The 22743-nt window shown below is 44.0% G+C and overlaps 2 protein-coding genes across 14 annotated transcripts in view; one reads left to right on the top strand and one right to left on the bottom strand.

Annotated features, from left to right (window-relative positions):
* The first annotated feature begins 1577 nt into the window (after nt 1-1577).
* On the top strand, nt 1578-18481 carry ZNF333 (zinc finger protein 333). 13 transcript variants are annotated; one of them, XM_081135798.1, is made up of 13 exons: nt 1630-1730; nt 1907-2063; nt 4490-4533; nt 5619-5742; nt 6153-6248; nt 6489-6571; nt 9449-9565; nt 10628-10715; nt 13995-14083; nt 14709-14835; nt 15236-15331; nt 15882-15958; nt 16463-18481. In XM_081135798.1, the coding sequence occupies exons 3-13, from the start codon at nt 4495-4497 to the stop codon at nt 17519-17521; spliced, it is 1995 nt and encodes a 664-aa protein (XP_080991924.1). In that variant the 5' UTR covers nt 1630-1730; nt 1907-2063; nt 4490-4494; the 3' UTR covers nt 17522-18481. The 13 variants fall into 13 exon arrangements, with proteins under 13 accessions (XP_080991930.1, XP_080991933.1, XP_080991934.1 ...); XM_081135804.1 differs by lacking the exon at nt 1907-2063 and having other exon boundaries at nt 1578-1730; XM_081135809.1 differs by lacking the exon at nt 5619-5742.
* A 2389-nt stretch (nt 18482-20870) lies between these two features.
* Nucleotides 20871-22743, bottom strand: part of ADGRE2 (adhesion G protein-coupled receptor E2) — a gene marked incomplete at its 5' end in the record, with an annotated part of 43221 nt that continues 41348 nt past the window's right edge. Inside the window, one exon of the mRNA XM_081135468.1 lies at nt 20871-21259. Coding sequence (XP_080991594.1) covers nt 21251-21259 — 9 coding nt within the window. The 3' untranslated portion in view covers nt 20871-21250. The remainder of the gene's footprint in view (nt 21260-22743) is intronic.

Here is a 22743-nt window from a genome sequence, read left to right as displayed (position 1 = left end):
TTGAGACATCCCTGTATTAAACGGCAGAGTAACAGGAGAAAAAACAAACAAAAGTTTAATAATGTGTATATCTCCTATTTACATGAGAGAGCCTCTGGAAAACTGAGTAACTCACCAAGATGGCTGAAGCCAGCACCTTAAATACCATCCTTAGCTGAAGACAAAAGAGGATATTGGAGGTAGGAGGGCGTCAGTTTTGGGAGGTTACCAGGAAAAGCGAAGTAAACAAAGAAGGGTAAGGTTGTTATGCAGATTTTGTCTTTGTCTTCTGCATTGATAAGAGTTTTCTAGAGCTAAGGAGAGAGACACTCTCACAAATGGAGATTTCCCTTACAAATGTAAATAATTCTTATAATGGTTAACTTCTACTTGGTTTTTATAGCTTCTCCCACCTCTAATTTCTTAAAATTAACCAGCCCAAAGTAATCCTTATGCCAAATAGACATTATTTTTGGGTTACAAATTCTGTTTCCCCTACAGCTATAAACCTGCACAGCATGTTACCGTACTGAATATTGTAGGCAATTGTAATATAATGAAATCGAACCTAATGGGTCCAGGTTGCCTGTCGATACTTCAGCCAATTAAGCAGAGACAAGTTTGAATCATATATCAGCATTTATTCCAATAATGCCAGCAACATGGGAGTGTAGCAGGATTTGTTCACATAAAATATGCTCTACCTGCCCCCCATAAGCCAGTTCCTTATATTGGGTAGAAGGAGAAAGATTACATGGGGAAGTGGGCAAAAGGAGTAAGAATGGGTATTAAGGTTTACAGGTTACAGGAAAGGGGGGAAAGGGGGGTAGCAAAAGGGTGGGGTGCCTCTGGGACTCCTTTGTTTTGGGAACAAGGTTGTCAATCTTTCCTTGATGTTAGGCAGTTAAGGAGCATAGATCACATTCCAAATCCAGGGGCATACAGCTCCCACCCAGGTTAGAAAGTGCTTTTCCTAATCAGAACAGAGCAATCACAGTTAAGATAACATGGTTAATACTTCTTATAACTATCAGGGTCGACAGAGCATGATCAACATCTCTGCCTCCAACAGTAATAAGTGTTCGAGTAATGCATTGAGCTAAAACATGAAGCCCGGAACTAAGCTGCAAGGGATAGGAACTTTTCAGCTCCATTATAATCTTAAGGAACCACCACGGTATATGGTATTTGGCTGAAACGTCCTTATGCAGCTCATGACTATATTCAATCCTATCCTCAAAAGAAATTATTAGGACTGAAAAATAAATTTTACCTAGAATATATTTTTGTAGGGGTTGGGTTAAGCCAAATGAGGAAGGTCAGAGAGGGGAGAGGAAAGTTAAGCTTCGAGCATTCCCGGGGCACGGCTCACCAAGCCCAGGACACGCCCGAACCCCGCCCATTGGACAGAAGCCTTGCCCCAGCCCTGTCCATTGGGCCTAGACCCCGCCCCCCAACCCCACTCTCCAGGTTCCTCGGACCCAACCCCAGAGCCTAACCTCAACTCCTAAGGGAATTAAACTATGATTTCTCCTCTCCTCTAAGGTTCGACGTATAAGGAGTCAACCTCCCAGCAACTGTCTAAAGCTTCTCTGGCCCTGAAACCCAAAGTCCCGGCTACTTCCGCCCCCGGGGCCCCAAGAGCGGAAGCGGAAGTGCGCTGGGCAGCCGCAGCGCCGGCCGGGGCGTTCGGGGGCTGTTCGGGGCTCCCTCGGTGTGCTGCGGTGGGAGTGTTTCTCCGGGGTTTGCAGGTGCGGTCCGGCCCCTCGGGAGGGCGGGGAGGGCTCGGAGGGGCCGGAAGGCCTGGGACTTAGGCGATGGCCGAGATGCTTTCTCCCGGCGGTTGCCCCGGGGTCGGGATGGGTTGAGCACTGTCCGGCCTCGCAGCCGCGCCCTCAACTCCTGCGGCCCGATACCTCGCCCTCAGGTAACCCCCTTCCGGCAGACGGGGCTCATTCATCCATCAAAAGGGAAATCACGTAGTACAGCCCAGGCCCTGCAGCTCAGGAGGTGACACCGGCCAGCCCCAGCCTTCACCCGCCCTCCCGGGTTCGTAGGGCCCTACCCTACCGCCCTTCTGCAAGGTAGCTGTTCATAAGCAATTCCCGTTTTATTTAATGACATTTCATATTATCTAGCTCTGCAATGGAAAAGTTAGACCTGAGTCTACATGTACAAATTGGTTTGAATGATTTGTCAAGTAAATTTAAAAATGGAATGCATCCTCTATCAAGGGATGAGTTAGATGAGTTTTTTGTGTGTGTGTTTTTTTTGGGGGGGGGGGGTGGCTGAGATTTGCAGTTGCTAAACTGCAAACTTAGCTTTTGACCTGTAAACTTAGCTTTTGTTGCCTTTTCCTTTTCCTTTCATTTCTTTTTCTTCTTTCCTTTCTTTCTTTTAAAGGGGCTTTTAATTTGTGACTGTGAATATCAGTTTTTTTTCCACTGCAAGGTGAGGATGCCTTAAGGAAAGCAGTTTCTTAGTTATGTCACAAGTCTATGAAGGAAAAGTAAGCAATTCAGCTCTCTTTGCTTTGGCTCAGTTACCCAAGTCTGTAAGTTACCACAAAGCTTCAAAACATGTGGGACTCCAGGAAAACGATGACATAGCTTTGTTAGCAGTGGGGATTGAAATTGAGTTGGCGATAAATTGGATGTCTTCTTTTAAAATTGTATTTTAAATAATTGATGAAAGCTCACTCTACTGAGATATGAGGAAAAAATTAATTCTGAAGGAAAATGAAACATCAGCCCTAGCATGTTTGGCTTAGTGGTTAGAGCATCTGCCGGGTCGGGGCCCATGCAGGAGGCAACCAATCCATGTGTCTCTCTCCCATCGATGTTTGTCTCTCTCTCCCTTCCACTTTCTTTGAAAAGCAATGGAAAAAATATCCTTAGGTGAGGATTAAAAAAGAAAGAAAATTAAACATCAGATTTTAATTTTACGAGTGAGATGTTTGTTTTCAAAAAGAATACATGTTTCACCTTGCCTTTTTAGAAAGAATTAATGCTCCTTAAAGACATCTGAAGCCCTTTGTGGATTGTGTTATACGAACAGGCATTTTAAGTCATTTTTATATTGACTTTTGTGGTATATTGTTTCATGTGCCTGTGTGTGCAGATGTGTGCCACCTTAGCTACAGCTATGCTGAATTGTTCTTGGGGAGTGTTGATGGTTTTGCACGTTTCGTTGGGAGTGCCGTGGATGGACTGAGCCCTGAACAGGGGGAAACAATGCCACCAAAATAGATACAGTGCTTGTCTCTGTGGAGGTTTTATTCTAGCTGGGGAGATTTTAAATTAATCATGACAAGGGTGATACGGAAACATGGAACAGGAGAATTTGAGGAGGAGGTCAGGAAAAACAAAAGGGACAAATGTTTGAACCTAAAAGATGAGTTGTATGAATCTAGACAAGGGCTGTGGAGTAGGAATGGGGAGGAGATTTGAGAGAACATTTCCAGATGCACAGTCCCTTAGGCAGTACGAAGCCTAGTGGGTTCCAGGAGCCAGAAAAGAACAGGAAAGCCAAAGTAGAGAAACCAAAATGTGGCATGGATGAGCCAGGTTGGAGAGAAAGGTGTGGCCCTGAAGGTCATTATAAACTTTGGATCTTGTTCTAAGGCCATTGGGAAACCCCTGAATCAGAGTGTTAAGTAGGGGAGTGACGTGATTTTATTTGTGATTTAGAGAAAACATCGGCTGCTGGATTGAGCATGGAGTTTGGGATGGGCAGAGTCCGTCTATAGGAGCTTAGATAAGTTCAGGACTTAGATGATGGTAGTTGGGTATTGATGATGCTTGTGGAATTGGAGAAGATGCAGTGTTTGAGACACGTGTGAGAGGTAGAATTGAGAGTTTGATGATTGATTTATTCCTTGTACCACATGATATAAAATAGGTGTTGGCAAACTTTAGCCCGTGGGCCAAATCTGATCCAATGCTGATTTCTATAAATAGGTTTATTGGAACACATTTTCTTTTTAATGTGTTCTTTATGGCTATTTTTGTGCTCCAACCACAATTAAATAGTTGCTATAGGGCCCATAGGTCCCATAAATCCTAAGATACTTACTCTCTGGCCTTTTACCGAAAAGGTTTGCCAACCTCTAGTATATTAAGTACTTAGTATGCATCAGATGCTGTGCTATGGTGGGATTTGGGGTCCTGAAAAAAGTGGACATAGGCCTATACTTAGTTTGTCATGGTTGGAGAGAGAGGCAAAGTCACCTAAACAAATAAATATATAAATCACAACTGGATAAGGACAGTGGAGGAAAAGTGCAGGCTGTTAGAGGTTTTTTGAGGGAATATAAGAGCATAAATGATCCTTTTATTAGGTAAGAGGCAGTAGTAGAAATGTCAGGTGCCATGGACTGAAAGGTGGTGCGGGGTTCACTTGGTCACTCCAATGGTGGCCCACAAAACTGGAATTATGTGAGTCAAACACCTGTTTGGTGCTCTGCTTCTACTCTCACCCCTTCTTATACACAGTCTCTCTTTAATTGCAGGGAGGATGCCTACTGAGACCTTAAACCCTGGCTCTGGTGTCATGGTGAGGGGCTGGAGAGTCGGGATGGTGGGGTAGATAATTAGGTATCCTAAGCTCTATCCCCTCTCTCCTCCTAGACATCAGTGAGGAAGAAAGGGGAGGGGAAGTGTGGAGCATTTTCTGCCCTGCTCCAGGAGACCTGGCGACCTCTTTTAGTGCATGTCCTCTGGAGGGAAGTGGCCTTGGAGGAGGGTCTCTGTGCCTGATTCTGGAGTCTGACTGCAGAGTGGGGCTTGTTTAGAGCTGACCGTAGAGTTCCCCTAGGACCATCCTTGCTCTCCCTTCTGAGACCTACCATAAACACATGGCTGTAGTAATTTAAGTTTAAATGAATTAAAATCCAAGAAAATTTAAAAACTCAGTTTTTCAGTTGTCGGAGCCACATTTCTTAAGTGCTCAGTAGCCACTTGTGCTGGTGGCTACCCTTTTGGCAAATGCAGACATAGAACATTCCTATCATCCCGGAGAGCTCTACTGGACATTGCTGCACTAGAGAATTCTGAAATTACAAGGCCATAAAACTTTTCACTTGTAACAGTAGTTCTATTTTAACAGGAGTAAACGGTAACTAAATACTTATATAATTCTTGGAGGGGAACCTAGGGATGGCACGAAAATGAGGCTATCAAACCCAGACTTCTGATGCCTTAAATAAGGAGTTTAGGAAAAACTCTCTAAGCTCAGAAGTATAGGCTCTGCTATCACTGGTCAGTGAAGTGACAGAGAGAGTCAAAACTTATACTTTCGGATTTGTCCAAATGTTAAAAGAAAGTAAATATTTTTAGCATGGTGGGCCATGTGATCTCTGTTGCAGCAATTGCTCAATTCTGCCTTCATAGCAAAAAGCACCCATGGAGATAAGTAAACAATTGGGCATGGTTGTGTGCCAATAAAACTTTTTTTTTGGCCAATAAAACTTTATTTACAAAAACAAGTGGCAGGTGGGCTTTGCTGAGCCCTGGAATGGAGAGAGTTCCCTGTCTGAATGTTCTTGTGCTGGGTTTCCCTTCCCCAGTGATAACAAGTTGTCCTGCAGAATGGTGGGGGTGGGTGGTCCTTGCTGAGCCAGAATACCTGTGCTGTCGTAGGAATCAGTCACCTTTGAGGATGTGGCAGTGGGGCTCATCCAGGAGTGGGCATTGCTGGATGGTGCACGGAGGAACCTGTGCAGATATGGAATGCTGGACAACTGTAGGACCCTGGCTCCTAGGGGTAAGGCTGGCAGCAGATGCTTAAGCACCTGCTACATGACAACAGAGATGTGGTGTGGGCTTTGTGGTGTTTACTATTTATTGGTTTCCGCAGGATAACAGCTCTGTCCGTTGCATTGACTTAATTTTTTCCATAGTCAGGACTTGTGCAGGTCTCCTTGATGTTGGCCTTGGGCTTTAGGGCTTAGAGAACCTCAGTCCCACGGGGCAGATTGGAGGGTGTTTGTGGTTTGGGTCCTTGTTAAAGAGCTTCACTGAGTTCATTAGAAATTGAGTGTGATCATTTTGCTACCATTATGTTTGTTCAGCGTCTTGAGCTGAAGTCCATGTGGAAGCTGGGTGGCTGGTGGAGAAGCCTTTGTTTTCCTCTGCAAGCCCTCCCTCAGCATGTGTGTTTTTCTCCATGAGCAGGGACAGCACCATGCAAACCCAGGCTTGCCTCCCAGGTGGGTCCAAGAGAAGAGCTGAGGGCAGCAGAGCGAGGCATCCTCTGTGCCGGGGGTGTGGGTGAGTACCGGGGGATGCAGAAATCTCGTGACCCACTCCATTAAGGGGGTGGTGTGCTGGAAAGTATCATTCCTGTCACTTGCAAATTCCATCTACTTTGCTTACTGATGCTTTCTTCCCTTTCAGTACCTCTCCAAGTTCAGGGTCAATATTTTTTAAAAACCTATTTTTTTCTTTTAATTTCATCCACTATTTCTTTCTGAAAAAAGTTTGTTTTTTTTGGGTTCCAATTCATTTTAGACTGGGAATCTCAACTTAAACCCAAAGAGTCTACTCCTGTGCAGGATAATTTGGAGGAAAATTCATCCCATGATTTGCAAATGGTAAGATCCTTTATTCTCTCTCATTGGAGAAGTTGAGGAATACGTGAGTTGGAAATGCACTGCAGGGCCAGGGAGACATTTCAGCCAGGGCACTTCCTCAAGCCCCTCCCTCAACCCCTAGTGTCTGAGGGGACACTGTGACTATGACTATGACTATTCACATATTCTGTGACTGAATAATTTGGGTAAATTCCACTTGCTGCTCAAGACTCTTTCTTCCTAGATGATTCCCCCAAGTAAACATTTCCATCAATGTGAGCCAGACGTTGATTGTATGAAATGTGATTTATTCTGCAACAATAATGAGAAACATGCTGTCTGTTAGGGAAGCTCCAGGACAGTTACGAATGTGAGAAAGCCTGGCAGTGGGGCCCGCAGTGTCCTAAAAGAACTGGAACTGTGTTAACAAGGTGCACCTCTTAAAATGCTGAAAATGCGCCTCTGGTGGGAGCAGCCCTGGGTGGGCACAGATACTGGCGAGCTTTTCATCATCATTTACCCCTTGTCAGGAGCAAACTCTGCTTAGAGAGAAGGCATTGGATGACTTCACTGCGGTGGGAAAGGCTTTTGGACATGAACAAGAGAACCCACAGGAGAGAGGGCCACACTGATTATAAAGAACGTAGGAAAGCTGTCAGGGATCCCTCCCTGCTTAGGAGACAAGTTGACACCCCAGACTGTAAACAAGCCCTTTTCAAAGTGGGGAGAACCTTCAGAACCAGCTTGTACATTACAGTGTATGAGAAGGTACACACAGAGCCCTTCCATCCCCACTTTGGCTCTGAGTTCCTGCTTTCCCAAACTGCAGGAGCTTTCAAAGTTTGAGTTCCCATTCTTGGGGATGTTGAGGGTTAGGGTTTGGGTAGAGGACACACAGAGCCAGCTTCACCCCTGGACTGGGCGTGCTTGTCCCAGAGCCAATGAAATCTCTGGGTTCTCTCAATCTGCACACCTTTCTCTCAGGTATGGATGGTGTTGGCCTCAGGGAATCAGAGATGCTGACCCGGTGGATGGGGTGGCATAGCTTGGGTTATAGAGACCTCTGTCCTGTTCCTTTGCCCTGAGCATGGGGAGCTTCTCCCTGCACAGCCTAGTGTGAGCTGCGGGGCAGCAAAACCCTCACCCTGCACAGCCTGCAACAAACCCCAGGGCAGCTGAGACCCACTTCTCCCCAGATCCTCAATGTCCTTGGTTTACATTCTTGTTTAGGTAGAGGATGTTTTCCAGTAGCTGCTTGGGAAAGGGTGTGTGGCTTTTGAGAACCTGAGATCTGCAAATGTGTTATTGCAGCTGCTGGATTGCAGGGGCCTCACCTGACATGACTGGTGTAGTAACCACCTTACAGAGCATTCTGTGTGTCATAGAGCTCTCAATTGATGTTTGTTGAATGAAGGAATGAATAGATAGGTGCTGCTGAAGGCATCTCCAGACTCCTACCGTCCTCATATTTTGATCAGCAGATGGACCGTGGGAAGGACAGGTCCTGATGGACAGGTCCTCCCTGGTTTCTGTGAATCTTTCTTCTCAGCATGGTGCTCAAGCACCTTCCACAGAGCTCCAGTCTGAGTCAGTAGTGAGCTAGTGAGCACCGGGTGTGGGAGAAGAGGAGTCTCTCCTGCTGCATCTGAGTCCCAGGAAACAGGCGGTCACAGAATGTTGTAAGTGGGCGGAGGAGATCCACTTTCAGACACATGTGTTGAGAAGTTGAGCAGTTCATCCCTGAAGACACAACCGGCAAGTAGTTGAGCTGGATTTGGAGCTGGGAATCGAATCCAGGCATAACTCCTGAGACCACCATCCCAGCCACCAGGATATACTATTTGAGGTCACACAACCCACCACTTGGTTGATGGTGCTGACTCTTCAGCTAGCCCTTCCAGGCCATTCCTTTGTCACTGAGCCTTGTCCCAGTCACTGAGGCCTCCCTGTCATGGAGTAAGTACTGGTGGCCAGGGACAGACTGAGGCCTTGTAGCCTCTCTGCCATGGTCAGCTAGGACAGTGGAGGGCAGGCACATAGAGAGCTGGGAATTGCTTTTAGTAGAATCCTAAAGGAAACTAAGAAAGGGTGTCTCCAGGCTCAGTCTTCCCACGCTGCCACAACTGAATCCATAGTGACTACACCAGCAGTGCTGTCAGTATGTGTTGGACAAATAGACTAAACTAACAACCTTTTCAAGAAGAGTGGTGTGTGTCAAAATTATTTCGATGAAGACGTTTGTCTCAAAATATACCCATGGGGATTTGATTTATGGAGGTGAAAGATGACACGGAGAGGCCAATGCCACAGAAGATTTTTTTGACTTACACTTCTTCAGAGGAGAGGGCAATATAAATGGGATTGGTGAGTTTGAATAATTCTGGGGGCCTTCGGCACAGGGGCTGTCCCTGGTTGTCTGGTACCTGGTCTGGGTGATTTAGGATGGGGGAGTGTTGGCTTGTGTGAGAGGTGGCTAAGGAAGTGGTTCTGGGTGGCAGGGGAGACGTAAACAACTGTGGCCAGTAGTTTGGCCCTATGATTGATGGGTGCCAAATAGATAAACACAGAATCTAAGAAAAAACAGACCATGGTTCATACTCAGAACCAAGGGCTTCCAACCTTTCTGTGGTTAAACATCCTGTAATGCTTCTGAGGGCTTGTGGCCTAAGTTCTTGCCAAGGCCTCCAGAACTAGAAAGGGCTCAGATTTGTCATGATCTGCTCTCAGAGACCCTTGTGGTGGTTGGTGCCCTCAGTGGAATATAAAAGTCATCAGGTCTGAAACTGCCAGTCCCATGTGCCCCACCTCCTGACTTCACTATCCCTAAACCGAGAGTCTCTGAGACCGAGAACAACCTCAACTACCTCTGTCCTCAGCATTCTCCATGCCTTTTTTTAGGGACTGGGGCTGGATCTGAAGATGCAGATCTGGCCCATGATGGGAGCAAGGGGGATACTTTCAACTCCAGAGGACCAGCCAGCTCTTTGGGAGTCGCCTTGGCCTTCTGGATACACAGTAAGCCTGGGGGGTGGTTTGCTGCGGGGGCCTCAGCCAGTAAGGCCAGGGTTCAGGATTTCTGTAAATGAAGAGGCCAGAGGGGAGGAAGGCATCTAGCACCCACTGTTGGAAACTGGGAACATGCTGGAGACCCAGGCTTAGCTCCTGGTAAGAACTGAACAGGCCCTAGCATTTCTGCATGAAGGCAAACCTTGAAGATGGCAGGTGGTAGGGGCTGGCGCTCTGGTCTTGCCTTTCTTGGTTCAGCCTTTCTTCCTCTGATCTTTCCACCATTACACCTACCCTTTCCATGGTCAGGAATCCTATAGGAATGAGCAGGTCCTGTGATCTGAGGGCTGGGCGAGGAGTGTCCAGGCTGGTGACTAAGAGTATCAGAGAGGGACACTTTAAGGCGTGCCCTGCCTTGAGGAGAAGGGACCTCCTACCTACCCCTGCCCATCACCTGCCCTGAGATACTTGTGCACTTACTTCCCTTCCACCACCAAGTCCTTTGAGCTTTTCCGCGAAACTGTAACCTACCTCTGACTGCTCCTCCTGTCCTCGCTGCCACCACTCTGCCTGGAGTTACCAGGAACTGCTTCTGACAGGTTCTTGCTTCCACTGGCCCCACCCTGGACATGGAGGCCAGCAGCAGCCCTTAGAAGCGCAAGTCAGGTCCGATACCTTTCCCAAGAGAGCAGCCGCCAGTAGAGGACATTTCAAATCCTTTTCTCCCACAACAGGGCTTTCTTCCTAACTCCCCTCATTTGCATGGGTTCATCCCACACCCTTCTATCCATTAACCTGCTGGCACCTACTACTCACTTTGCTCAAGCGTTTCCTTCATAGCTGGAGGCTGCTCAGAGGAGGCCTCCTCCACTGGGGCCCCTTCTCTCTATCCTTCTTGGAGTTGCAGTTCTATCACAGTGGTAGCCTTGTCTTGAAGAATTGGGTAATCAGGGTATGTTCTTTTATCAGTATGTTCCTCAAATAAGGACCAGTCATGCAAATTCAGTCAGAGTGAGCAGGTGTGAACGGATCCCCGTGATCACCACGTGGCTGTAATCTGTCCCTGTCCAGGGGCTGAAAGCAGCTGTGCAGATTAAGAGGGTGCCCTCGCCGGAGCCTGCACTGGGCATTCCTGACTCCTGGGAGGCCAAGGATTCTGGTGAGTAAGTACCAGGTGGAATCACAGTCAGAGGGCCCGGCTGTCCTGTGGGAACTTGCATCTCCAGCCTTCATTTCCTCTGCCGGCAGCCATTGCCCTGCACCAACAGGAGAGAATTCATAAAGGCCTCTCATTATCTGTGTTCAAGGGGAAAGACACCTTCACAGTCCTCAGATTTTTTTTGTTGTTGTTGTTGTCTTAGATCTTTCTGTTATGAAAGAACAGACCTTAGTGTCAACAATAAAAAAATAAATCTCTTTAACCAAAGGAGCTATTGTAATAAAACAGTTGCTATAACCCTGGCCAGGTGGCTTGGTTGGAGTGTTGTCCTGTATGTCAAAATGTTGTGGGTTTGATCCCTGGTGGGCATGTACGGGAGGCAACTGATCAATATTTCTCTCTCTCAAACATATCCTTGGGTGAGGATTAAAAAAGTTGATATATGTGTATATATATATATATATATATATTAAAAAAAGGATGAGCAGGCCCACTCAGCCGTGGCGAGGCCAGTCCTCTCGGGGGGACTACACTCTTCACTACACAGTATGTAAAAGGCACATTTCCTGAGAAGCAGGGAAAATCTGGAGGACAGATAACAGCTTAACTTCAATTGCAAGTACTGGATTACATCATAATTACTGTATCAGATAGCTTGGCCAGATATTTTACTGTTTGGAAAGAGGATTTCAGGCCTAGGAACAGCTTCTGTAAAATCTCTCAACAGGGAGAGAGCCTGCTATGCTCAGGGGCCCATGGAAGGCTTTGGAAGTGGGCAGAGGGAAGTGGAGAGAGTAGCGTGAGATGATGAGTGTGAGTGCACTCCAGATCATTCAGGGCCTGGAAGTGTGGGAAAAGAACCCTGGCTTATGTCCTAAGGCTACTGGGAGCTAAGGACATATTTAGGTGAATGGTACCATGCACCTGTGGTTCTAACAACCCCTAGCACCTGGGAGGATGATGGGTTTCAGGGAAGTTATGAGTGGTAGTTAAGGTAGTTAGGAATGGAATGTTGGCAACCTAGACTTGGGGTGAGTGTGGAATTGGTGTGGCGGGGGTCCTTAAAACCACTCCCAGGTTTGGTGACTCACTAGGAGGTCTCATAGGGCCCAGACTACAGTTGTATGTGTGGCTATGGTTTATTACAGGGAAAGGATACAAAGCAAAATTGGCCAAGGGAAAAGGTACATGGGGCGAAGTCTGGAGGAAACCAGGCACAAGCTTCTAGACTCCTCTCCCAGTAGAATCACATGGGATGCACTTAATTCTCTGCAGTGAGCTGGGGCAACATGTGTGAAGTGTTGTCTGCCAGGGAGGCTCATGAGAGACTCAGCACCCAGGGTTTTCACTCGGGGCTGGGCATGTAGACACCCTCTGCCCAGAATGTACCTATATTCCAGACTCCTAGAAGGAAAGCTGGCATTCAGCACAAACCACATTGTACAAACAATTTAAGCAGAGTGAACTCGTCTTATCAGTTAGGGTAGTGAGAACCTTCTTGAAATGCAAGTTTCCAGATCCCAGCCAAGGTCCATCCTTGCCATCAGTCCTTGGTAAGGAGCCTGCTGTGTTAACTCTTACCTGCATGGTAGGTAAGTGTGGAGCATTCATTCTAAGGCACATAGAAGGTCAAGTTGAGACAATTTGGTGAGTTGTGTGTACATTCATTTACCAGATGATCCACAGCATTTATTTGCTAAGCACTGTGCGGGAGACAGGGTTGTGACATCTAAGTCACGAGGGAATGACATTTAAGTGGATCTAAGAGGGAGAAAGGTGTAATGTGGCATTAGCCATGGTGAGAACAAGATTAGAGGAAAGGAAATGGGTGGGTGGGGAGGGGTGGAGATGGGTGCTTCATGTAGAGATGTCACTACTGATTTATTTTTTGAGGGATTAACTTTTGGGGTCCGTAGAATGTTAGAGTATCAGAGGGGTGAGATTTCTCATGTGAGGCCGGAATGTCACTTCCTGAGATTAGGAACACTAGAAGAATAGGCTTTGAGAAGGTGGTGAGCACATGTTTTTTGTGTGTGTGTGTGTGAGGAAGATGAGACAACAGAAATATATATCTCATCGTTCTAAAGGCACAGAAGTGTGAAATCAAATAGTCAGCAGGGTCATGCTTCCTGTGAAATCTGGAGGAGACGGTCCTTTCTTGCTTCTCTCCTGGCTTCTAGTGGTTGCTGGCATCCTTGCTGTTCCTTGGCTTGTAGATACATCAATCTCTACCTGCATTGTCACCTGGCCTTCTCCCCGAATGTGTCCGTTTCTGTGTCTCTTTTCCTCTTATAAGGACACAAGTTATTGGATTAAGGGCCCACTCTACTCCACTGTAACTTCATCTTAACTAATTACATCTGTGAAACCCCTGTTTTCAAATAAGGTCACATTCTGAGGTACCGGGAGTTAGAACTTCCCCTTTTATTGGGGAACACAATCCAAACCATAACAGTCTGCCCTTTGGCTCCCCCAAATTTATGTCTTCCCCGCATGCAAAGTACATTGACGTGATCCCAACATTCCTCCAATTTTTACCCATTTCAGCATCAGCTCTAAGTCTAAAATTTCATCTAAATCTCATCAACTTAAAAAGGGCCAAATTTCATCATATAAATCCAAATCAGTTATGGGTGAGACTCAGGGTGTGGTCCGGCCTGGGGACAAACTTTCCATCTGTGAACGCTGTGAAACCAGAAAGATCTCTGCTTTCAGAATACAAGCCTGGTGGGACAGGCTTAGGACAGACATTTCCATTCCCAATGAGAGAGAAAGCAAGCAAGCAAGTTCACAACCCAGCAAGGCAAGAGCAGGGCCTGAGAATAATTCTCTGTAGCTCAAGGCTCTGTCCTCTGCCTGCTGGGGTGACAGCCCTGTTCTGTAGCTCATTCTGGATATTCCATTCTCGTTCTCCCAGATAGGTAAGTGGAGAGATTGGAGCCAATGAATGGTTGGGTATCAGGTCTGGAGTTCAGATGTGAGTCATCCTTGTCAAGTAGAGTTAGTAATTGATGCCCGGGGGGCAGGTTGCCAGCTGAGGCAAAGAGTACTGACAGAGATGAGAAGAGGAAGGTCTGCAACATGGGGATGCTAGCCAGAGGCGAGATGGAGGAGGAGCTTATATAAAAGACCAAGAAGGAGGCTGGGAGTGTGGGCACTGTGTGTGTCCCTATGAGTATGTGCATATGTGTGTATACATGTGGTCACTCACAGTCAGGGTGGGCAGCCCTTGGTCTGTCTAGTGTGCTCACTGGACCTCATGGCTCTCCCCTTCTCTAGCTCTGCCTGCTCAGGACCCTGTGTGGCTGCAGGAGGAGAGCATAGAGGAAGAAACTGTAGTTTCTGGCATGCTGTCCACCTGTATACAGGTAAGTAAGAAATCCTTCTTGCTCTTCTTGTTTTGCCCCATTGTTCTATTCTCATGGCATGGAGCTTTTTGACCCCACAGGGCTGGTCTCCAGGCATCCAGGCATGGGGCCTCTCACAGTGGGTAGAGGACAACCCTGGCAATGACCCCATCCCCTCAGTCAGACCTTCCCCAGGCTGCCATGTTCTGCTGAGCATCAGGAGGGAAAGCAAAGCAAGGATGTGAGCTGTCCTTGTCTCATAACCTTCATGGACTCCTGGAGAAAAAAAAAATTTCTCTCTTGCCTTTCTTTTGCCTGCAACATGCTCAGGTCTACTGGACCCTGGGGCTGGAGAGGAATAGAACTGCAAGGGCTTCCTGGCTAGTTGTCAATAGCTAAGTCCTGTCATGAAGTTGAGGTCCTTTGACACTATGCCTCTGGATGCTATCCCTCAGGGAGGGAAGAGTACAGAGAGAAAAATTCTAGTTTTGAGGCCTAAGCTAAGGGGCAGATTCTGAAGTACGTTAGAGCCCCATCTGAAAACCCTCTACACAGTGTCTCCATTCCAACTTGCCAACACTCCACCATCCTAATGAGTGTTGGCAGAAGTGGCCCCTGACTGAGCCTGGGTGGGTGTGCATTTTAGGAACCAGTCACCTTTGCAGATGTGACTGTGCTCTTCACCCCAGAAGAATGGATGTTTCTAGACTCTGCTCAGAGAAGCCTGTACAGAGATGTGATGCTGGAGAACTACAGGAACCTGGCCTCTGTGGGTAAGGCTGATCTCATCACTTCATCCATACACTCATGCAGCAAGTATGGGTTCTTGAAACTGTGCTGGTTTAGAAACTGAGAGGTGAAAATACAGACAAGCCCTGCTGTCATGGTGCTTATAGTCTAATGGCTTCCCCATGGAATTGAAGATCTATTGGCTGTTTCTGAGCTTCTCAAATACATCCATGAGCTAGGCTCTAGGTTTTGGGGGCCAGAGTGTCCCAGTGTCCTAGGGGGCCCAGTGAGAGTGCTTGTTCCTTAGTGAAAGCTCTGCCCTGCGCATCAGAATTTAGGCAAGCTCATTTCACTACTCCCATCTCCAGGGCCCCTAAAGGATGCATGCCCCACTTTCATGGCAGGCGCAGTCTGCCCACACCAAGCGTCTTTCCCCATGAGCAGGAGATCAACTATGCAAACTCAGTACCTTTTCCTATTTGGAGCAAAGAGAAGAGCTGTGGATCACTGACAGAGGGATCTTCACAGGAGCCCAAACAGGTGAGTGCCAGGCAGATCAGGGGAGCATTAGCTCTGATTGATAAGATGAATGTTAGATTTGGAAAGTGTCAGTAAGGGAAATAGCTTCAGTGCCTTTGACGGAGAAGGCTGTTGGTTGAGCTACCTTTTTTCATTTTTCCTTTTATTTCCTCTTTATCTCTAATATTTTACTCTGGTTTCATAGAACGATTTGTCCTACCTTCTCTTCACATATAGCATTTCCATATGTATATTTCATCCAGTTCCTCTCCACTGTAGGTTGTTAATACTTTCTCTCAACATCAATCACAATCTTCATAGAATCCTTCCTTAGTAAATTATCTACTATTTCTATTCTTTGTTTTTGTGATTATATGGCTCCTTACATAGTCAAATGCCTTAAAGTTTTCCTTTACTCTTTGATACGTTCCTCTTTTTCACCATTTCTTTCCTTATTTAAGATCAGTATTTAACAAAATAATCCTAGCTTGCTTTTTTGGTTACTTTGATCCTACAGTTTCTTTTTTTGAATGCTTAATTCCCACCCTCCACCCCCCTTAATTCATTTCAGAACCTCAACTTCAACCCCAAGATTCAATTCTTAGCCAAGATATTTTTACAGATATTCCATCCATTGGCATAGAAAAGGTAAGTTACACAAAGATGATTCTTGGTCCTCTATAATAGGAAGTCCGGGGTTGCTACTGGTTAGAAAAACAGCACATGAGGCTAGAGAGAGATTTAAGGTAAGGGGTGTTTACCCAGGAGAAAGCAGTTTCTTGGCAGAGAGTCTGTGAATGTCATTATGAAGTAGGAGAAAACTTGAAATGTAGATCAAGACCCATCTTCACAAAATTCCCATAACTAACCATGTTCAAAAGTGGGACACAGACATATTGCATTTAAAAGTTAGTGTAACCTTAAATAATTCAGAAAAAGTCTACATCTAAGAAGCCTTGTGAAAGTAATGAAAATGATAGCTCTTTGTGGCATCATATTCACTTGACTGAACTTAGGGTAGAAATAGTACAGACACATGAAAATGGTCAAGGCTTCAGCTATAGAAATGTCTTAATTCTACACACAATTTATTTGGGGGAGAATGTTGATTGTAATGATATCTTAGGTCTTCACATTTTCCTCAATTGACAGGAACAACCTCTGCATGGAGAAGAACTCTACAAATATAATGAACTTGGGAAAACCTTTAACAGCATCAAACAGCTTTTTCAGTATGAGAGAATTCATGCTGGAGCCAACCCCTATGAATGCCAAAAGAATGGGAAATCCTTCTTCCCTACTACTCACCTAATAGTGCAAGAGAAGATCCATAGTGGAGATAAAACCTATTCATGTAACCAATGTGAAAAATCCTTCAGATACAGCTCTGACCTTATCAGGCATGAAAAGACCCATACCTCAGAGAAGTGCTTTGAATGTCAAGAATGTAGACATGCCTTCAAGTACTCCTCAAATCTGCGGCGCCACATGAGGACTCACACAGGAGAGAAACCCTTTGAATGTAGTCAGTGTGGGAAAACCTTCACAAGGAACTTTAACCTGATTTTGCACCAGAGAAACCACACAGGTGAGAAGCCCTATGAATGTAAGGACTGTGGGAAAGCTTTTAATCAGCCATCCTCTCTGAGGAGCCATGTGAGAACTCACACTGGAGAGAAACCCTTTGAATGCAGTCAGTGTGGGAAAGCCTTCAGGGAACATTCATCGCTGAAGACTCATCTGCGAACTCACACCAGAGAGAAACCATATAAATGTAACCAGTGTGGAAAGCCCTTCCGGACGAGCACCCATCTAAATGTACACAAGAGGATCCACACGGGGGAGAAACTTTATGAGTGTACTACCTGTGGTCAGGTGTTGAGTCGTCTCTCAACCCTCAAGAGTCACATGCGAACCCACACTGGAGAGAAGCCCTACACATGCCAGGAATGTGGGCGAGCCTTTAGTGAGCCCTCATCCCTTAGGAAACATGCGAGGACCCACACTGGCAAGAAGCCATATGCCTGTCAGGAATGTGGGCGAGCCTTTGGTCAGTCTTCACATCTTATCGTACATGTGAGAACACATACTACAGGAAAACCCTATGAATGTAATCAGTGCGAGAAAGCATTCAGGCACAGCTCTTCACTTACTGTGCATAAAAGGATTCATGCCAAGAGAGAAAATGTCAGGAATGGTGGCCTGCCTTAATTGGTGTCTTACTCATTTGGTGGGCCTCTTGCTAATTAACTTCCAATTTGTAAAAACATAAACATTTGGACCTGTAATAATCTCTCATAGTACGTATTTAACTATATTACATGTTTTGATGTCTAATTTAATTTTTGTTTGATTCTGAATAGTGTCTTAGTTTCTATTATCATTAAATCTTTGACACATGACTTATTTGGAGTTAGATTTTTCAATAACTATGCATGGTTATATTTTTGTAGAGGTATAATTACTTATAGTGGAATACATAAATCTTCTGAGTTGGATAAGTTTGACAGATGTATACATACATCTAACCAACACCCCATTCAAGATACAGAACATTTCTGTCATTCTGGAAAGGTCCTGCATATAGCTGGGTGTTTTTTAGTTCCCCTTTTGTTGCTGGTTTCTAATTTAATTACACTGTAGCAGAGTATGTGGTCTTTGTGTTATTGAATCTTAGATATTTGTTGAGATTTGCTTTTTGGTCTAGTGTGGCACATCCTACTAGTTGCCTACCAAAACTTCCCTTTCTTACTTACAATGGAACGTAGATATTTTTGTTCAGATTGGTAATGTGCACTATTAAAAAACCTCCATCTCCCAGTCGTTCTTGCAGTTAGAGAAGGCCACGTCACCCAGTTCTGGTCAGTATAAGAAGTCACTCGGTGTGATTCCTGGAAAAGAGGTTGAAAAGGAGTGTTTTCATTTAGCCAGATCCCTCTACTTGCCTTTTGTACAAGCAGACATGATGTCCAGTGCTAGAGGAGCCATCCTGTGACCATGAGGATAAAAGCTGCAGGCTAAAGAGAGTATAGCCAGAAGTCACAACCACTCTGGTTCCCCAGTTGATATCTTTATGGGTCTGCACCAGCCCTGAACTGTTTATCTATTATTATTATTTATTATTATTTTTTGTTAATCCTCATAGGAGGATTTTTTTCCATTGCTTTTCAGAGAGAGAGCGGGAGGGAGGGAGGGGAAGAAGAGAGGGGGGAGAGAGAGAGAAAGAAAGAAACACTGATGTGAGAGAGACACATTGATTGGTTGCATCCTGCACCCAGGTATGTGCCCTTTACCTGAAATTGAACCCAGGACCCTTCGGTCCATGGGCCGATGCTCTTAACCACTTAGCCAAACTGGCTAGGGCAAGGCAGTTCCATTTTTAATTTTTTGAGGAAACTCCATACTGTTTCCCACAGTGGCTGCACCATTCTGCATTCCCACCAACAGTGCACAAGGGTTCCCTTTTCTCCACATCCTCGCCAGCACTTGTTGATTTATTCATGGTAGTCATCCTGGTAGATGTGAGGTGATACCTCATTGTAGTTTTAATTTGCATCTCTCTGATGATTAGTGACGTTGAGCATTTTTTCTTATGTCTCTTGGCCATCTGTATGTCCTCTTTGGAGAAGTGTTTATTCAGGTCCTTTGCCCATTTTAAAATTGGCTTGTCTTCATTTTGTTGAGTTATATGAATTCTTTGTATATTTTGAATATTAATCCCTTATTAGATGTATCATTGGTGAATATGTTCTCCCATACAGTGGGTTCCCTTTTCATTTTGATGGTGATTTCTTTTGCTGTGAAGAAGCTTTTTATTTTGATGTAGTCCCATTTGTTTATTTTTTCCCTTTCTTTCTCTTGCTCTAGGAGATGTATCAATGAAAATTCTGCTGTGTGAGATTTTACTGCCTGTGCTTTCTTCTAGGATTTTTATGGTTTTAAGACATTTAAGTCTTTTCCCCATTTTTAGTTTATTCTTGTATATGGTGTAAGTTAGTGGTCCAATTTTCCCATGTACCTGTCCAATTTTCCCAGCATCATTTATTTTTATTTTTTATTTTAATCCTCACCCTAGGTTATTTTATCCATTGCTTTTCAGAGAGAGTGGATGGGGAGAGAGAGAGAGAAACATCAATGTGAGAGAGATACATTGGTTGGTTGCCTCCTGCACGAGCGAACTGAGGCCGGGGATCAAAACTGCAACTGAGGTATATGTCCTTGGCTGGAATTGAACCCGGGACCCTTCAGTCTGCAGGCCGATGCTCTAACCACTAAGCCAAACCGGCTAGGGCCCCAGTGTCATTTATTGAAGAGACTGTCTGTACTCCAATGTATGTTCTTGCCTTTGTTGTCAAATATTAATTGACCATAAAGTTGTGGGTTGATTTCTGGGGTCTCTGTTCTGTTTCATTGATCTATATGCCTGTTGTTGTTGTTGTGCCAGTACCAGGCTGTTTTGATTACAATGTTTTGTAGTATAGTTTGCTATTAGGTGTTGTGATACCTCCAACTTTGCTCTTTCTCAAGATTGCTGCAGCTATTTGGGGTCTTTTCAGTTCCATATACAGTCTTGGAATATTTTTTTCTAGTGCTGTGAAATATAACATTGGTATTTTAATAGGAATTGCATTGAATCTATATATTGCTTTAGGTAGAATGGACATTTTAACGATGTTAATTATTCCACTCCATGAACACGGTATATGCTTCCACTTGTTTGTATCTTTCTCTTTTCTTCCTTGAATGTTCTATAGTTTTCCAACCCTTGGTTTAAATGCTGGATTAGATTTAGGTTAGACTGATTTGTGAATAATTATTTATTTACCATACATGCGATGTTGTAAATTCATATTTTATCAGGAGATACATAATGTTAGGTTGCCCACCATTGACAATGTTAAGCTGATCATTAAGGTCAGATGGTGACTGTTATATCTCCCTACTGTAAATGTGCACTTTGGTCCTTGTAATTAATCAGTAATCTATGAGGTGATTTTTTATTTTTTTTTGCACTGTGGGACCAGCCTGTTCTCCAACAGCGTTTCACATTGAGTTTTAGTGGCCATTTACTCGATACTGAAAAATCATGATTTTCTAATTTTATCTTGTCTTTTACAGTTATTGGCTGATATTTTTAGGTATCACCACTATGGACTCATGGAAGTTTTTAATGTTAAAACCATTTACAGTCATTTTCCATGATGTTCAAATTATACAAATGTAGTCTGTGGAAACCCACAAGGAATTTCCTTCAGGTGAAATTGCTCTGGAATTGGATTTTGCCTAGATGAAGTAATATGTATAAATACAACTTACATGTGTACTTTAGCAATATACACCTTTTCCACAGCTCAGTTTGTAAAATGTAAGGATGTAGAGACTCTACTGATTTTACTCTAACATTTTTGTTTTTACATATAAGTTGTAAAACTGGGTCTGACTTGATCTGTGTGCAGCACCTGGTAAGAGAAATATTTTTAAATGAAAAAGTAGTAAGTCTTTAGAAATGAAGAGTGAAGAAGTCGAGGCATATAGGCAGGAGACCAATACAGGTGTTTGGCTGAACATTACTTTACTCTTTTATGTCATTATAAGAAAGATCTTTGAGGATGCTGTTCCTTGTTATACATATTGAACTTGAGGAATATTTTTGTAGATAAACAGGTTGAAGTGGAGGGCTTCACCTAGACAACTGAGGAATTGGGTCAGAGTTCCTTGACTGTGCTGGGATTGAGCTGAGTATGCTATGTCGACCAGAAAACCCCAATTCTCCAGCAACTGAAGGTCAAACATTTCCTGCATACTTTCTCCCACAATGGTGCCATGAAGACTTATGTGTAACAAACATAAAAAAGTATTTTCTGTACTCTGCCCAAAGGATGACAGTTCAGTGTTTTCCTCATTTTCCAGGAGACAGGATCATCTGGTTTAGTTGTTAATTTAATTTTCCTGAGAAGGAAAAGGTAAAAATGATACTGTATTAAAAAGTGCAAGACTTGTACTCTGAAAACTGAAAAATTGTCAAAAGAAGTCAACCTAAAGAAATGGGAAAATATTGCATGTTTATGGATCAGAAGAAGACTTAATATAGTTAAGATTACAGTACCTCCATATTGATCTACAGATTCAACACAATCCTTATCAGTATCTCAGTTAAATTTTTCTTAGAAATTGACAAGCACATCTTAAAATTTATATGGGACTTCAAAGGGTCCAGAACAGCTGAAACAATCTTGAAAAAGAACAAATTTGTAGACTCAATTCCCCAATTTCAAACTTGCTACAAAGTATAGAAATCAAGATAGATGATGGAAGAGAGTTAAATATCCCAAAATGAAACCTTATATTTATTGTGAATTAATTTTGACTAGTATGTCAGGACAATTCATTCATGGAAAGAACAATCTTTTCAGTAAATGATGACAGGTCAACTGGATATCCACATATAAAAGAATGTGCATCTCACACTATAGTAAAAACCTCAAACCATTTAAGAAATTAATTCCAAATAAATCATATACCTAAATGTAATAACTAAAGCTATAAATGTTTTGAAAGAAAACATGTATAAATCTTACAGGCGGTAGGCAATTCTTTTTAAAATTATGATACTCAAAAGCACAAGTAAACAAAAAAAATAGATAAGTTTGACTTTGCCAAAATTTAAAAAATGTGTGTGTCAATGGACACTATCAAGAGTGTGATAAATTAGACAACAGAATGGGAGAAGAAATTTGAAAATCATGTCTGACAAGGGACTTGTGCCTAGAACATACGTGGAATTTTTACAACTTACCAATAAAAGCTAAATGACTGAATTAAAAATGGCAAGAGAGTTTGAATAGATATTTCCCCAAAGAAGATACACAAAAGCCTAACAACCACGTGAAAAGATGCTCAACATTAAACATTCAAAAACCTAATGAAAGAGCACTTTACACCCACTGAAATATAAAAAACTAGTCCTGGCCGGTGTGGCTCAGTTGGTTGGAGCATCATTCTGTGCACTGAAGGGTCTAGGGTTCGATTCCCAGTCAGGGCACATACCCAGGTTGTGGGTTCAATCCCCAGCTGGGGCACATATGGGATTGATGTTTCTCTCTCACACTGATGTTTCTGTCTCCCTCTCCCTTTCCCTCTCTCTAAAATCAATAAAATCATATTCTCAGATGAGGATTTAAAAAGGCAAAACCAAAAAACAAATTTTCATGAGGATGTGGGGCAAATTGGAAACCTTATATATTTTGGTCTTGTTTCTAGTAGAATTGGGGAACCATTTGGGGGATTTTTATTCAAGGTGACATATCAAATTTTTGTTTTAAGAAGATAACTGAGTTTTATGTGATCAACTGTTGCAGGAGAGAGAAGAGTAGATAAGAAAGACCAGTTAGGGGGATACTGCAGTATAGCCAAAGGAAGATGACAGCTGGATT

Source organism: Miniopterus schreibersii (genome assembly GCF_964146895.1).
Source record: "Miniopterus schreibersii genome assembly, chromosome: 4".
In the NCBI taxonomy this organism is placed as follows: Eukaryota; Metazoa; Chordata; class Mammalia; order Chiroptera; family Miniopteridae; genus Miniopterus; species Miniopterus schreibersii.
Note: the sequence above shows the minus strand (reverse complement) of the source record. Positions and strands in the feature narration are given on the sequence as shown.

What these genes read in the sequence shown, in the direction of transcription:
- ZNF333 (XM_081135804.1), top strand. Translation starts at nt 4,495, where the DNA reads ATGCCTACTGAGACCTTAAACCCTGGCTCTGGTGTCATG. An exon ending in CATCCCATGATTTGCAAATG is followed by an intron (nt 6,572 to 9,448) that starts GTAAGATCCTTT and finishes GCCTTTTTTTAG; the next exon opens with GGACTGGGGCTGGATCTGAA. An exon ending in CAGGAACCTGGCCTCTGTGG is followed by an intron (nt 14,836 to 15,235) that starts GTAAGGCTGATC and finishes CCCCATGAGCAG; the next exon opens with GAGATCAACTATGCAAACTC.